This window comes from Delphinus delphis, chromosome 2 (genome assembly GCF_949987515.2).
Source record: "Delphinus delphis chromosome 2, mDelDel1.2, whole genome shotgun sequence".
NCBI classification, from domain to species: Eukaryota; Metazoa; Chordata; class Mammalia; order Artiodactyla; family Delphinidae; genus Delphinus; species Delphinus delphis.
The window spans coordinates 154,501,331-154,517,160 of record NC_082684.1 but is presented as its reverse complement, the minus strand read 5'-3'; the positions used below and the strand labels follow the sequence as shown (position 1 = coordinate 154,517,160).

Genomic DNA, 15,830 nt, shown 5'->3' with positions numbered 1-15,830 from the left:
AGGAATTTCCCGAAGCCAGTTAGAACATCAGCTCATAGGACGAGATGTGAGGACCCATATTTATTTAGTGCAAACCGGCAGCATGGGGCAGTTCTCAAAACCAGGATCGTCATTAAACCATCACATAAACCCCATGGGTAACACAGTCCTGAGGAGCCTGGCAGGAGCCCTGATAGAAGGGTGGATGGACAGAGCTACACATGAGTCACGATTGAGCTGGAAAGACGTTTGTTTTTAGAGATTTGAAGTATGCTCGCTTCTAACTTCTGGTGTTACAAATATCTGTGACACTGCAAGGTTTTTAAACATTATTATTTTATTATTTTCATGATCCTTGGCTTTAGAAGGGAAGACCAGATTACAATACCCTAAAATTTCCCTTGGCCATATTCCTGGGATTATAATAAAAATCTGGATGGAATAAGGACACAAAGGCTGGGTTTTATTCTTCAGATGTACACATCTGCCTTTGTAAGTCTTTCTTATTGCCTTGCTGCCGACGTGCTGGGCGTCCAGGTTCACGTAGCCCAGGACAACCTGGAGATTAGCTCTGGGGAGAGGAAACACATGGTCTCCAGTGGGTAGCGTGTTGTTCCTTTGAACACACATGCTTTATGGAATGCAGGAAAACTTTGCTGTTGGATGCAGCATGGAGTAATGACTTCCAGACCTCTCCTCTCTTTTTCGGAGCAGGCAGCATCTTTCCCTATAAAGGGATTTGGAAGATTTGAGTAGAAATAATATGGTATGAGCACAAGGAACTCTCAGAGAACTGTCACGTAGTTATATTCGTACCCACAGAGTGCCAAAAATACGGACTTTTATCTTTAACGGGTGTTATTTTTTTCATCTACAGAAGACCCGTACCTTGTATTTCTTTATGAAGTTGCCATTCACTGGGTGCTTGAGGCACTTTACAGTGAGTTGAACCAGATTCTTCCAAAGGCCCTTCTGAGTCACGCTGGGGACAGAGAGGGTGTTTCAGCAGTTCCACCAAGAACATTGATTGGCTTGTAGCTTGAAAACACTTGAACTCCTGGCGCCTACCCCCCACCATATACAAATGCGTATACATACATGTACACGTGAAGTAGAGAGGAATTCGGGAACACGTTGTGTTTGGTGTACAAATTAGAGAGAAACTAATGCTCCAATCTCGCGAGAAAAGAGAACTGACGTAAACTCTTGGGAAATATTTTGTCTGTACAGTGAGAGGCAAGACTGTTCATCTTTAGCAGAGGCAAAAATGAGGAGAATGGGTAAGGAACAGGGGCCAGCTAAACTCTGTGGTCTTATCCGCAGACACAAATTTGAGAGCAGTAAAGGCAGTAGGACCCAGAGGAGGGATTGCCACTGTCATCGCTGGCTGCACCACCTGACCTCCCGTTGACTCTGTGTCCTTTACTTCTCACCAGCCCTAAACGGGGCTTGGTCATTACTACTCATGCAAGGGCCGTGTCCATCTGGTGCTGTGAATGACTCAAGGGCCAAGGCACTCTGGTCACAGGACAGGAAGTTCTCATCCCCATCTCTTCACTGGGGAGGGCAAAGGGGGAAGAAAGTGATTAGCGGAAGCCGCACAGGGAATTGAAGAATGTGAGCTCAGTGGTCGTGGGGAGTGTAGGGTGATGCCCCGCTTCCCTCTGAAGTTCAGTTGTCTCTGTTTGACTGCAGTGTGGTGACAGGAGCATCATATTTGAATTTAGGGGACCTGCATTCAAATATTTACTTTCCACGAACTGACTGCGTAACTGGTGCATCCCTTCACCTCCCAGCCACCTTCCTCGCGTAGACACGGGGGATCCGTTGTTGACAGGGTTAAGTCAGTAACTCATGAGGAAATAGAAGAAGGGTGCTTACACAGAGAAGGTGCCCAATAAATGTCTTTTCTTTCTTTTTCTCTTCCGTTCTCATCCTGTTCTGGCAGCGGATGGAGACCCCCATTTTGTTGTGGATTTCCCCTTGAGCAACCTCACGGTCTGTTTCAACATCGATGGACAGCCCGGGCACATCCTGAGGCTGGTCTCTGATCATGCGGACTCTGGTGAGTTCTGCCTAGAAAGTGAAAGAACTTGAGTTTGGGGAGTGAAAAAAAAAAACCCTAATCTTTGCATTCTACCCCCCTGCTCAGTGGTGTCCCAGGGTCTCCAAATCAGGAGCAATGGAAACTGATGGGTAAGAAATACCGTGTCAGGGCCACACAAGAGTTTGGGGAACTATAACCAGACACTGGAATGAAAGGAGACAAACATGTCAACCCCCTTTTTTAGAATTTTTATTTATTTACTTTTTTTTTCACTTTAAAATTTTTATTGGCATATAGTTGATTTACGATGTTGTGTTGGTTTCAGGTGTACAGCAAAGTGAATCAGTTACGCATATACATCTATCCACTCTTTATTTAGACTCTTCCCATATAGGTCATTACAGAGAATTGAGTAGAATTCCCTGTGCTATACAGCAGGTTCTTATTAGTTATCTAGTTTATATATAGTAGTGTGTATATGTCAACCCCCTTTTTATGATATTTTCCCCCAAACCTACATCAGCTTCTCCTACCCAGGACGTTGGTCAAAAATCACCCATACCTTCATGCATTCGTTCCTTCCTTCCTTCATTCAGTGGGCACTGAGTGGTCCCTACGTGTGAGCGGAAGTTCTTGGTTCTAGAGGTACAAGAGAGGAAGGAAATTCGGATGAGAAGCCCTCTTGTGAAAGTGGGGGTAGTTTTTCTAACCACTGCTCTCTTCCCCCCCGCCGCCTTCAAGGCGTGACGGTGAACGGAGAGTTGATCGGGGCCCCCGCTCCCCCAAACGGCCACAAGAAACAGCGCACTTACTTCCGCACCATCACCATCCTCGTCAACAAGCCCGAGAGGTCCTACCTGGAGATCACGCCCACCAGAGTCATCGTGGATGGTGGGGACAGGCTGGTCCTCCCCTGCAACCAGAGCGCGGCCGTGGGGAGCCAGGGGCTGGAGGTGTCGGTGTCCGCCAATGCCAAGGTCACCATCGCCATCCAGGGCAACGTGGCCTTCGTCATCCTCCTCCACCTCTACAAAAAGCCAGCCCCCTACCAGCGAAACCACCTGGGCTTCTACGTCGCCAACGGCCAAGGCCTTTCTGGCAACTGCCATGGCCTGTTAGGTAGGTGGCTGCTCTCCACGCTGACTCACAGCACAGAATTCAGTTTCCCAAAACGAAGCTGATGCTGCCCGTGTCTTTACTTGGTTGAGAGTTTCCACAGGAATGTGGTCCTTATGAAGCTCATGAAAAGTCTATTTCTTTTTCTTTTTTCTTTTTTTTGGGCACATGGCCAATTTTTCTTTTTGCTTTTTTCAAATACAATTTTTAAAGGTTACACTCCATATACAGTTACTACAAAATACTGGCCGTATTCCCCGTGTTGTACAGCACATCCTTGAACCAGTCTTACACCAATAGTTTGTGCCTCCCACTCCCTTACCCCTCTCTTGCCCCTTCCCCCTCCCCCCTGGCAACCACTAGTTTGTTCTCTCTGTCTGTGACTCTGCTTTTTTTTTTTGTTATATTCACTAGTTTGTTGTATTTTTTAGATCCCACCTATATAAGTGATATCATACGGTATTTGTCTTTCTCTGGACGTATTTCACTTAGCATAATGCCCTCCAAGTCCATCCGTGTTGCTGCAAATGGCAAAATTTCATTCTTTTTCATGGCTGGGTAATATTCCACTGTGTACCACATCTTTATCCACTCGTCAGTTGATGGACACTTAGGTTGCTTCTGTATCTTGGCAACGGTAAACAATGCTGCTATGAACGTTGGGGTGCACATATCTTTTCGAATTAGTGTGAAAAGTATACTTCTTGCTTCCTGACACTTTTCTAGAATAGGAATGGGCTTATAAACTAATTCGCACAGGCCTTTGGGGAAGGGGAGCAAAGAAATGAGGAGCCCTTCTCTCCAGGTCTGGTTCTTTACTCTCAGGGAGAGGATGCAGACACATCCCATGGCCCAGCACCAAGTGGGAGATGCATGGCCCCTCCCGGGAAGCACCCCCATGGCTGGGAGCCTCGGGCAGCCCACTCTGCCTGGCTTCCCTCCACGTGCAGTTTCATGTGGGCGCTTTTCCCACAAGTAAAGAGGGAGCCTCTGCCAGGGCTCAGATTCCCTGGCACTCGAGAGGGATGCGTCTCTACGCAGCTTGCCTGGGAAGCTCCGCTCCCAGACGCAGACTGCTGTCCCTTCGGCCTTGGTAGTGCCCTCACTCGACCTGGAGGATTCTGACCCTGCTTTCCACACCCTCCGCCCAGTGCACACCCACTAAGTGCACACATGGAAGGGGTCCTCCAGAGGGAGGAGAGCGGGGAAGACCGGACCCTTCTTCCCTTGTTATTTGCCCCCATCTCATCCTCCCATCTCAGTAGGAGACTGGGCATCTCTTTTTGTGGGTTGGGCATCTTGCCCGTGGTAGCTTCCAGAAGTGGAGGCCACTACCAATACACTCAGGTCTCTCCTCCCCACACCCTCCCCGGACACTGGAAAAGGTGGAGCAGCTCTGGGAGACTCCAGCCGAGGACCACAGTCACTGCTCTGGTGTTATGCATCCCCTTCCTCTGGGTCACACCCGTGCATTTGCTGGCCATCGGTGCCCGAACTGAAGTTAGATTTTGTTCAAACACGTTGCTCGCACTTGACCTAGACCTGACGTCTCTTTTGTCCTCTCAGGTCAGTTCCTGAACCAGGAGGCCAGACTCACCGGGCTCGGCAGGAGCCCTGCCCATCCTTCCGTCCCTGAGACAGGTGAGAGGTCTGAGGCCGTCCTCGAGGTAAAAGGACACCAGGTCCCAGTGGTGTGGAAGCAGAGGAAAATCTACAACGGGGAAGAGCAGGTGGACTGCTGGTTTGCCCGGAACAACGCCGCCAACCTGATTGACGGGGAGTATAAAGACTACCTGGCGGCCCATCCTTTTGACTCCGAGACCACCTTTGGCCCAGGCACATCCCGGGGACTCTGACGCCAGCAGCCGTAAGGCAAGAGCGTGTGACAGGGAAACGTCTTCGGGGACCCCGTGGTGTGGTTCTTGTCGCTTGGCAGGTAGCCGCCGCCCAGGACTCCCCCCTGGTGGCGGGGAGGTCTAACCTCTGCTTGAGCAAAGGGTGGGGTCAGGACGTTGAAGCAAGAATGGGATTTCCTGCTCTTCCCCTCCCCCTCCCCCATCTCCAGTAGAGAACAGTGGTGGCACCAAAGGGACCAGTCACAGCTAAAAGCAAGTCTCTATCTTATACCCGCTGGCTTGTCCATCTCACTGCCTAGCACAAGGTGACTCTGATGAAGGAAGGTGGCCATCAGGTCTGTTTTCTCTGTGGAAATGGCCAGGCTTGGGCACTCTGCTTTTTGCCTTATACTAATGCATAGGCATCTCTCCTCCTAGCCCGCTGCGTTCTCCGGGTGTGCGGCCAACCTCTGCCTCAGGGGAACCTCTCCTTGGGCCCAGGCCACGAGTCATGAAATAGCATGTAGATTTGATCACTGTAAACCATTCGGTCTTTTCTTAGGAGAGGATTTTCTTCTACTGTGATGTCTTGCCCTTGAAAATTTGTTTTCGTTTTTTAAAAATTGACTCAAAATAGAGACTCTGCATCCCAGATACCGGTATTTTTCTAACGGGCTTTGTAAATCACTTAACTTCGCTGTTGGAGATTCTCCTATTTATTCCAGAAAGCTGAGCGCTTCTAATAAACAGGGCAGCCCACGTGGGTGTATTTCACTGGCCTGTCTCAGTGCTGCAGCGTCGGCCAGCAGCGTGATGAATCTTTCACTCGGCTCTTCAGCCTTGGTCCTGATTCCGACCTGATTTGCTCTCGGTCCCCCAGGAGGTGATAAATTAGGCTCTTGCAGAACTGGGATGGGGAGGTATTGGCAGCACAGAGCCGACCTACAGGAACCAAACTGCATGTTCCCAGCAGGAAGTGCGGACATGCTCACAGATCTAAGGAGCCCTCCCACATCCCAGACATGCGAGGCCAGGAAGTCAGCGTGAGCAAGAGGCTTTGGACAAATCTGATTCCATCAGGGAGGGGTTAAAATCAGGGGTCAGGGTGGTGTCAAAAGTCAATGACTGTCACTCCTCATGGTGGAACCTGTGAAGCCCGTCACATTATCAAGGGGAAGGGAGGTTGATGGTGGTCTTGAGACCTCCTCTCTCCCCCTCCTTCCCGGCTTTTTGCTGGACCACGGGAGGTTCAGTAAGCCTGACCCTCACTGCGGTCAGGACGCAGATGGACATGGGGGGCACTGGAGCCGAACAGCAGGGAAAGGAAGGTTTGGGTCAGAGACATGGAATATTTTGACGTGAGACCGAATGAAATAAAAGCTTTTGTGCCGGCTTCATGGAACGTTTCTTCCAGTAGGGAGTGACTCTAGAACTTTCATGCCATGTGGAAGCAGACAGCACTAGGAGAGAAATCAGAACTAAGAAAATTGTTTACCACCTTTGCCCTTGCCTTCCCGTTTTCCAGTGGGAAACATTTGAGCAGCAAAATGACATCCACATGTTTTTGTGGACCAAGTGGCTGCAGGAGTTCAAGTTAGTGCCTGGGCCGTCGGGGGTGGGGGTAGGGGAGCGGGACCGGTTGTGTCTCAGAGTCTCCGTCTCTCTCCACCTTGGGAACCCACCAGACCAGGGCCGGCAGCTGTGTTATTTTTGACTCAACTCAGCTGCCTGTTTTCATGCCAGCAGTGTGAATGCACAGGCCCAGGCTGCTGACAGCTGCTTCCATATTTCAGAGGGAGAGGAGGAGCCGGAGCTGGGCTGGCCAGGACCTGGGCAGGCTCTGCGGGGACTTTCCTGTTACATAGACCTCGGGCCCAACTGGGCAGAGATCCCTGCAGCCACGATGCCAGCCCATTGTGTTAGCGCCTGGAGCCGCGATCTGTGTTCCAGGTGTGGCCTCAAAGCTGCAGACAGGGCTTCCCTGGTGGCGCAGTGGTTGAGAGTCCGCCTGCCGATGCAGGGGAAACGGGTTCGTGCCCCAGTCCGGGAAGATCCCACATGCCGCGGAGCGGCTGGGCCCGTGAGCCATGGCCGCTGAGCCTGCGTGTCCGGAGCCTGTGCTCCGTGGCGGGAGAGGCCACAACAGTGAGAAGCCTGCATACCACCAAAAAAAAAAAAAAAAAAGAAAAAGCTGCAGACAGGAGGCTGTTACTACAGGACCAGATATTCCAATGGGGTGACCGTCCCTTACTCTCCTATTCAGAAAAAAAAAAAAATGCACATTTTTAAAAGTATTAGGGATGAGCTTTTATTTTAGTGTTTTTACTTTAGACTCATCCCACTTTTCTTTCTCCTCCTTTTCAATTGTACATCTTTTTTTTTTTTTTTTTCGCCAAAGGTATGTATCAGGGCATTTTCTGTTTTAGCCAGAGACTGTGAGATCTGTGGGCTCCAAACTCCACCCCAAGGTCATACTTCAGGGTTTTTTTTAAGTTGACTGAAAAATGTCATATTTTCGATTGGCCACGCGTGTTGTGAATAGCAAGGTCTTTTTAAGTAAATGCAGCGGCAAGGAGGGATTCTCTTCTCAGGTGGGAAAACGGAGTCAGAGTGCAGTTGGGTGACTTCCCCCACATCATATAAAAGACTTAGAGCAGGGCCAGACTGAGCCTCCAGAGCTCACTGGTTAGCTTTGACATGATGTCACTGTATGGACAGTCGTTTATCTTCCTTGAGCATTTATAAATAAGGCGGGGTCGGGGTTACGAAATGAGCAGTCGAATGAGGTTGAGAAGTACGTTGCAATTAGAGGGGATAAACCTCAGGTTACATCATCACTAATGTTAATGGGTCCTAACAAGTTGACTGGCTGGGCTCTTCAGCAAGTCTCCACCCCTGGGACCCTAATCCACTCCCTCATCCGAAAAAGAGAGGCATCTCAATGGGCCGTCTTTAGGGGTCTCCTAATGTAAAGTTTCCCATTCCCCAAATAAAATGGGCTGAACGTTCTCTACCCACTCATGCTAGGTGCTTTATGTTCTTCCATTTGCCTTTTCAGTGGTTTATTAGTTCAGGATGGAGGGAGCGGGTGTTGGGAGAATAACCCATCCTGACCCTCCCTCACAGCCGGGCAGTGTGATGCGGCGCTCTGGGAATGGGAGAGAGCACCTCTGTTTCTGTGTGACGTAACATTAGGTCTTTAATTGAATCATGTGTCCTCACGGGTGAATTAGGGACAGGATTCCTTTCTTTAAATGTATGTGTTGGCTGAGCTGAATGCTATGGACAGAATGTTTGTGTCCCCCCGAATTCATATGCTGAAAGCCCAAATTAAACTCCCAAGGTGATGGCATTAGGAGGTGGGGCCTTTGGGAGGTAATTCGGTCATGAGGGTGGAGTCCTTGTGATGGGATTAGTGCCCTTATAAGAGACCTGAGAGAGATGGTTTTTCTGTTCTCCACCCTGTGAACATGAGAAGAATGCCTTCTAAAATCAGGAAGTGAGCTTTCATTAGACACCAAGTCATCTGGCACCTTGATCTTGAATTTCCCAGCCTCCAGAACTGTGAGAAATCAATGTTTGTTGTGTAAGCCACACAGTCTGTGGTATTCTTGATATAGTAGCCTGAGCTGACTAAGACGCTGAATCATTCAAGATACGAATTCCTTTTCTTTTCTTCAAGCTACCCAGAATGTATACAAACAATGTTGTTATTTAATCTGGACTCTTGGATGGGAACCATTCACACATGTTCCAACTAAAATAAACAGCAAATAAAAGAACACAGCTAAGCAAATACTTAGAACTGTGACTTTAAATATTTATCTTAGTCAGTTTAAAATAATAAGTAGGGCACAAGATAGTTCACCTTCAACAGACATTTTCCTTCAACAAAAATTTGTAAGAGAATGACATCTAAAAACAAACAATACACTGGTATATATGTTTTGAGGGAAAACGGCTAGAGAGAGTAAAACTTGTTGATTCTAACTGCACTGCTTGTTTGTAGGAATTTCTGAATTCCATAGAAATATATGTAAATGGAGCAAGTGAGTAATATTGAAAGAACCGTGTTAAAACAACACATTACTGGGACCCTGCTGTATGGCTCAGGGAACTCTACTCAGTGCTCTGTGGTGACCTAAATGGGAAGGAAATCCAAAAAAAAGAGGGGATATATGTATAGCTGATTCACTTTGCTGTACGGTAGAAACTGACACATTGTAAAGCACCTATACTCCAATAAAAATTAATTGAAAAAAAAATAAAGTGACAGAGCCAGCAATAAAGCTAAAAAAAAAAAACCCAACACATTACTGTGTGGGACAGCCAATGGACAGCATCCATTTCTGACCTTTTATAAAACCGTCAAATTTGTAGAGAAGTGTCTTAAACCTCAGTCCCTTATTTTCTGGGGACTCGGGCATCCCAGAGCTTCTCTCACCTTCTTCTTGGGTCACTTGTTTCCCCACACTGACCATCACCTGGCTCGGTTCTTCCATTGGCACAGGGCATTTCTCTTGATTGTCATTCTGGCTTCTCTCTCTCCAGTTCCTGTGGTCAGGCCAGATCTTGCTTAGATGTTAGATCCTGAATTAGAACCAAAGCAGACCTGGAGCAGGAGTGAGAGAGACATCACTGGGAGGTTGTGTTAAAGAGAAAACTAGCCAACTCCTCATCTCAAGGGCATGAAGTCCACCTCTTCAGGCTTTGGCTTCTTCGTCTCTAATAAAGGGACTGGACGAGGTCATGTGCTCAGATCCCATGATCTTTATCTTCTGCCTGCACATGAAGATACGTCCTGAACGTCCTAAGTAATAAATGCAAAATGATTCAGTCAGTGACTCCAGTCTATTCTGGGATCCAGTGTTCCAGGCTTGGGAATTCAGAGGAAAACAAAGTTCCTGCCTCCATGGAGCCCACAGTTTAGAGCAGGAGATATGCAAAGATTGGAACAGAGTGTGAGAAATCCTGCAAGAGAACTCTGCAGAGGCCCAGCTGAAGGGAGGAAGGAGGTGGGGAAAACATTCCAAACATGGAGAGTACTGAGCTGCAAGGAAGAAGTGCATATACAGAGGGACCCACGTGAAATATTTCTTCTGTAAGGTTAAGCAGCTGGGAACAGCTTAGGAATTGAAGCCATCGTCTTCATTCAGTTTCAATCAGTTTTGACCTGTGCCCTGTAGATTCGGGGGTTACTGTGAACCCACAGTGGATGACACTCAGTGAATCTGCAGGTTCCTGGCTCCCTGGACCCTTGCCTGGGTCTGTCTCCAGCCCCGCATCCATCACTCTTGTCCCCAGGTATGGAGAATGCATCGGGGAAGTCAGAGTGCCACAATGGGTCCATTCAACCAGCAGGGCTCCCGCAGGCATTTAGCAAAACTGAAATCTGTTTTCCTTGAAGTGCATTGGCCTCCATGGCTCCCGCCTTCTGCTTCAGCTTTCTAGACCACCTCACTCCGCAGCTTTCCCCAGCAATTCGCCTCCTCTCGTGCTGAGAAAACTGCAGAAGGAGCTCCCTCGCTTACTCTGTCTCATAGCATCTTTGTCCTGCTGCCTTCGGGGTATAACGGTCCACCTTCTTCCAGGCTCTATCCTTCTCACTCCATCTGGGCAGTTGCCTCAATGACTCCTCTTCTTTCTAGAATCTCCAGACTCTTACTCCCCAGAGGTTCTTCCCTCTTGGTTTTGGATACCCTTCCAGACGAGATCGGGCGTGTTCAGGGTGGTTCGTCCGTAGACTCGGACACCCTTCCAGAAGTCTCCTCCAGGCTGAAGCGCTCCTCCCTGGCCAGGCCCCTGGGGCTTCCATCTTCTCTTTCATTTCAGTGTCAGGCTTGTGCTAGTGGTCGGTGTTTGAACCCTCACTTTTTTTACCTCCTAGTCAGTTGCTTAAGTCATCAGATTCATCTTCTGTCTTTACCACGTTCATCAAACTGTGTCTCAGACGTCACATTACCATTTCTGACATCCAGTCCCAGCGATGGGTGTCTCCAGCCCCTACTACATGATACTTTTGGCCTCTTCCTCTTTTTTGAAATGTTGGATCCCTTTGCTTCTCTTACGAGATTAGAATTTTTTTTTCCTAGTCTCCTTTCCTGCATGTCTTTCCTCCTACCAACCTGTGGACATCCCCCAAGGTCATACTGGTCCTTTTATTAAATTTTTTTTTTTTTTTTGGCCATGCCGTGTGGCTTGCAGGATCTCAGTTCCCCAACCAGGGATAGAACCCGTGCCCCCCTGCAGTGGAAGCGCAGACCTAACCACGGGACCGCCAGGGAAGCCCCCATACTGGTCCTTTATACTCTCCACTCCCTCCACCTCGCGGGCTCACCCACTTCACGGTCTCAGCATCTGGCTCTGCGTGGACTTGAGGACACTTCCCTTCCGTTATTCTGGCGTCACCTCAAACTCAGGAATAAAAGCAAACTTTCCATCTTCAAAGTCTCTGTATTTATATCAGAGGAATTTGGGATCTGGGAGGAAAGGAAGAAGTTCTAGCACCATCTTTTAAAATTTTTATTGTTGCGTATAAACGTGGAAATGTGCGTGTGTGTGTGTGTGTGTGTGTGCGTGTGTGTGTGTTGGGTACATTTCCTAGGCCAACTCAAAATTAATTTTTATTGACACAAGACTTCTTCCTGAAAATTCTCTGTTAATCATATTATTTTCTCAAAACAACAGCTGTGTTTGTGTAAGCGAAGGGCTGATGTCCTGACTGCTCACTGGGAATTTCTGGTTATATAAGAAGAAAATCACAGGTCCTAAGTTTATCGATGTGTCAATTAAATCACTTCATTGTACTACAAGTATGAAATGCATTGTAAATACATTTTAGTGTGCTTTTTTTTTTTTTTTTTTTCAGTACGCGAGTCTCTCACTGTTGTGGCCTCTCCCATTGCGGAGCACAGGCTCCGGACGCGCAGGCTCAGTGGCCATGGCTCATGGGCCCAGCCGCTCCACGGCATGTGGGATCTTCCCGGACCGGGGCACGAACCCATGTTCCCTGCATCGGCAGGTGGACTCTCAACCACTGCGCCACCAGGGAAGCCCTAGTGTGCTTTTTTGAAATGAATAAATTTTATTTGAAATGTATAGAGGCAATGTAGAAAATACAATACTGCAGATACTTGAGCGTGAATGAATGTCTGTAGGGGAGACCTGTACCGTTGTCCCATCTGGGACATTTCCTACTGGAAGTCTGTTCAATCACTAGGCTCTTGCCTCCATGAAAGTAACATAAGCTCTCTAAGTGTTACAGCATGTTACAAAAGAAACAGACCTTTCCTGGGGAATGCAGAAACAGTATGTCTGAAGGCTCAGCTCCAACATAAAGTGTATTTGCTTTTGAAGAAGGCTAGAGTCCAGGAGTATTCTAGAAACTAAAAGTTCTCCTGTCTAACTTGGAGGCAAGTACATATCCTTTTGATCTCTTCATCGGCCTGGAAAACTAAATAACACTTTGAGACCTTGTGATGAAAACATAGGATAAAACTTTGTATACGATTGAAGGACAGGAACATTTTGAATTGTTCAGTGCAAATTTCCCAGAAGAGAAAATGCTTCAAAACAAGTACATTCATTTATTCATTCATTCGACTAATAGCGAGTGGGTGCGAACCACCGTGGAGGGGATAGAGGGGCCTCCCTAGCCCATCCTGGAGATACTGTTGTGTGTAATTACTTATAAACAGAGACAGCAGTGTGCCCTTAAAAAGTTCAGGAAAAAAACGTGGGTGGGAAGGGGTTTAAAAAGGAAGAGACTGCTTTCAGCCTGGGTGGAAGCGGTACTGGTATTTGATCTGGGTCCTACAGAACGGGTAAGGATGGGGGGAAAACGTCTAAGAGTATTTTATATAATAAGTTATTTATTCGTAATAAAAACACTATAAAGGAAAGGAAAATAAATTGTATAGAAGAACTAAAATTTCAGGGAGATGGAATGACCAGCCCTCATCACAGAGCTGACATCTGGCTTAGCCTGGATGCAGGGACTCTGCTCTTCTCATGACCCTGGCATGCTTTGGACAAAATAGAAGCAGCTTCCACAGTGATGGCTGTGATTGCTGGACACCGGATCCAGGATCCCACCTGTGTGTATCAGCTGAGCATCACAGGGCGAAGAAGTAAGGCTGGGGAAGGGGGCTCTCTTGCGTGTCCCTGAATGTTGGACTGCTTTTTTTTTTTTTAACATCTTTATTGGAGTATAACTGCTTTACAATGGTGTGTTAGTTTCTGCTTTATAACAAAGTGAATCAGCTATACATATACATATGTTCCCATATCTCTTCCCTCTTGCGTCTCCCTCCCACCCTCCCTATCCCACCCCTCTAGGTGGTCACAAAGCACTGAGCTGATCTCCCTGTGCTATGCAGCTGCTTCCCACTAGCTAGCTATTTTACGTTTGGTAGTGTATCTGTGTGTTGGACTGCTTTTTGCCACTGGTCTGGGCTCGAACTGGGCAGGGAATTCTGTGGGCTGGAGACACAGGACTGCGGCAAGTTCATCTTTCTCTCTCTTCCTTAGAAACGACATCCTAGGAAACATCTCCTAGTCGGTAGCTTCCTGAAACAAATCACCCTCCGTGCAAAGGACACAGAAACACATCTGGGGAGCTGGGGCAAGGAAAGCCCGCTGGGGAAGGGGGTCCCAACCCCCCACCCGGTTAAATACACAGAAATGGAGAGAGACAGAACTCACGTGCACATCTGGTGGCTTTTAAACGTCACTTGTGTTCCTTGGGAGAGGCACAGGCAATGCAGCTCTTGATGTGATTTTTTTTTTTTTTTTTTTTTGCGGTGCGCGGGCCTCTCACTGTTGTGGCCTCTCCCGTTGCGGAGCACAGGCTCCGGATGCGCAGGCTCAGCGGCCATGGCTCACGGGCCCAGCCGCTCCGCGGCATGTGGGATCTTCCCAGACCGGGGCACGAACCCGTGTCCCCTGCATCGGCAGGCGGACTCTCAACCACTGCGCCACCAGGGAAGGCCTCTTGATGTAATTAATGAGCCTCTGGCCGCACCCGGCAGAGAGAGACGGGCTGAGGAGGTGGAGGCGTCAGCAGCTTTCCTTTTTCTCTATCAGACGCTCAGCGCCGTGCTAGGGCGATGTGCCCTGGTTTCCACGGAGGCGATGAGCAGGCTTGGTGGGGTGGAAGAAAGCAAAGAGCCGACGCAGACCAAGATCAGGGTCCACAGGCCAAGGAGACTTAGTTCCCAGAGGCTGGAGAACAGGAGGATGGGAGGTGCTGGGAGGGCTCCCACTGCCCGAAGGTAAAATAACTTGAAAAGCAAGTCTCCTGGGTCCCTGCCAACCTCGTGCGCCCATCCTTTTGTCACCGCAGATCACGTGAGCCATGCACAATTGAAGGACGAGCTGCCCATATTTAGAACCGGTGACAGATTCTGAGGTTCTACTGAGGTCCTGCTGGCACAGCCCTGGCTTCTGCACCCATGCAGCGTGGGTGCACTTTCCGACCCCTGCTCCCTCTTTCTTCCCTGCCGTTTGTCTGGGCCACCCTCGCCCCAGCGCCTGAGACCCACAGGGGAGTTTAGGTCCTGTCACCTCTGATCTGCTTGCTCGTGTTTCCGCTCCAGGCACCGCAGTCTTGTTTGGAGGAAGAGTGAATGCGGGAGGGGCTGGGAGAAGTAAGGACGTAACTTCCCAATCATTAGGGAGCCGAGAGGGAGCTAAACAGTTCACAACATCTGGTTTTTTCTTTTGTTTTACTTTTATGAAATTATTTCATAAACTCACATAAATTCACAAAGCAACATGTACAGGATGTTACTTGCCACTTTCTAGTAATAATAAAAACAAACACATAGACACTATGAAATGGCTTAAATGATTAAAATGTACACACTACTATATATAAAACAGATAACCAACAAGGACCTACTGTAGAGCACAGGGAACTCTACTCAGTATCTTGTAATAACCTATAATGAAAGAGAAAGTAAAAAAAGAATATATATTTATATATGTATATATATAACTGAATCACTTTGCTGTACACCTGAAACTAATACAACATTGTAAATCAACTATTTCAATAAATTTTTAAAAAATAATTATAGTGAAATGAATCAACTTGAAAAAAAAAGATATGGCCTAAATGGTCATCAGAAGACAGTCATTAAGGGCACATTAATACCACAGTTTATAGCTATTAAAGCTAGCTATGTATTATACAACGTGGAATACAGAAAGCTGTGTAACATGCATGAAATTCAAAACCAAGCTTCAGAAGAGCATGTACAGAATGACCCTCTGCTAGATCACAACCCCTTAATGTTCAACATCTTTGGAGTCACAGGCACTTCTGAGCACCTGACAAAATAGGACGTCTAAAATATGAGATCTCTCTCTCTCTTAAAAAAAAAAAAAAGCTAGCTCTCAGGATAATTCCTTACTAAAGCTGTCCAAAGCAGAAGCGCTCTTGCTGCTGTATTCAGGTGGCAAACCGCAGTCAAGCCTGAGTACCTAGTGCTATGACTTCAGCCTGCTTCACCCAGGATGGGTCCTTAAGTGACCCTCATTACCCTCGTCTGCTCCCGACTGACTGTCCCTTTAAGGGAGCAGAGCCTCATTCTAGGCACAATACTTAGAATTGTTGTCGTTGTTTTCTCCCACCAGCTCTTCAATTCCTTTCCTCTGCGGGACTTTCACATTTGGACTAAAGCAGTTCCCAAGCCCTCCCTGCAAGTTCAGGAGAGGCAAGCCCATTCTTTCTGGCTTCTGGGGTCACAGTGGAAGCTGAGACCTAGTGACCCGCCGATGACCACACAGTCTGGGCAGCCGGGTCTGCGTTATCACCCCTGGCAGAAGCCAGCGCCTGGGCGCCCCTCTGC

General features: G+C 48.0%; 1 protein-coding gene across 3 annotated transcripts in view; it reads left to right on the top strand.

Annotated features, from left to right (window-relative positions):
* Positions 1-12,088, top strand: part of ITIH5 (inter-alpha-trypsin inhibitor heavy chain 5) — a 91,867-nt gene extending 79,779 nt beyond the window's left edge. For 2 of the 3 annotated variants that reach the window (XM_060006018.1, XM_060006015.1), the window contains exons 12-14: positions 1,928-2,044; positions 2,768-3,145; positions 4,709-6,477. In XM_060006018.1, the coding sequence (XP_059862001.1) occupies positions 1,928-2,044; positions 2,768-3,145; positions 4,709-4,998 (785 nt within the window). In that variant the 3' untranslated portion in view covers positions 4,999-6,477. Of the gene's footprint in view, positions 1-1,927; positions 2,045-2,767; positions 3,146-4,708; positions 6,478-11,845 lie in introns of those variants that run through there. The other variant, XM_060006016.1, reaches the window with a different exon arrangement.
* Positions 12,089-15,830: the final 3,742 nt, after the last annotated feature.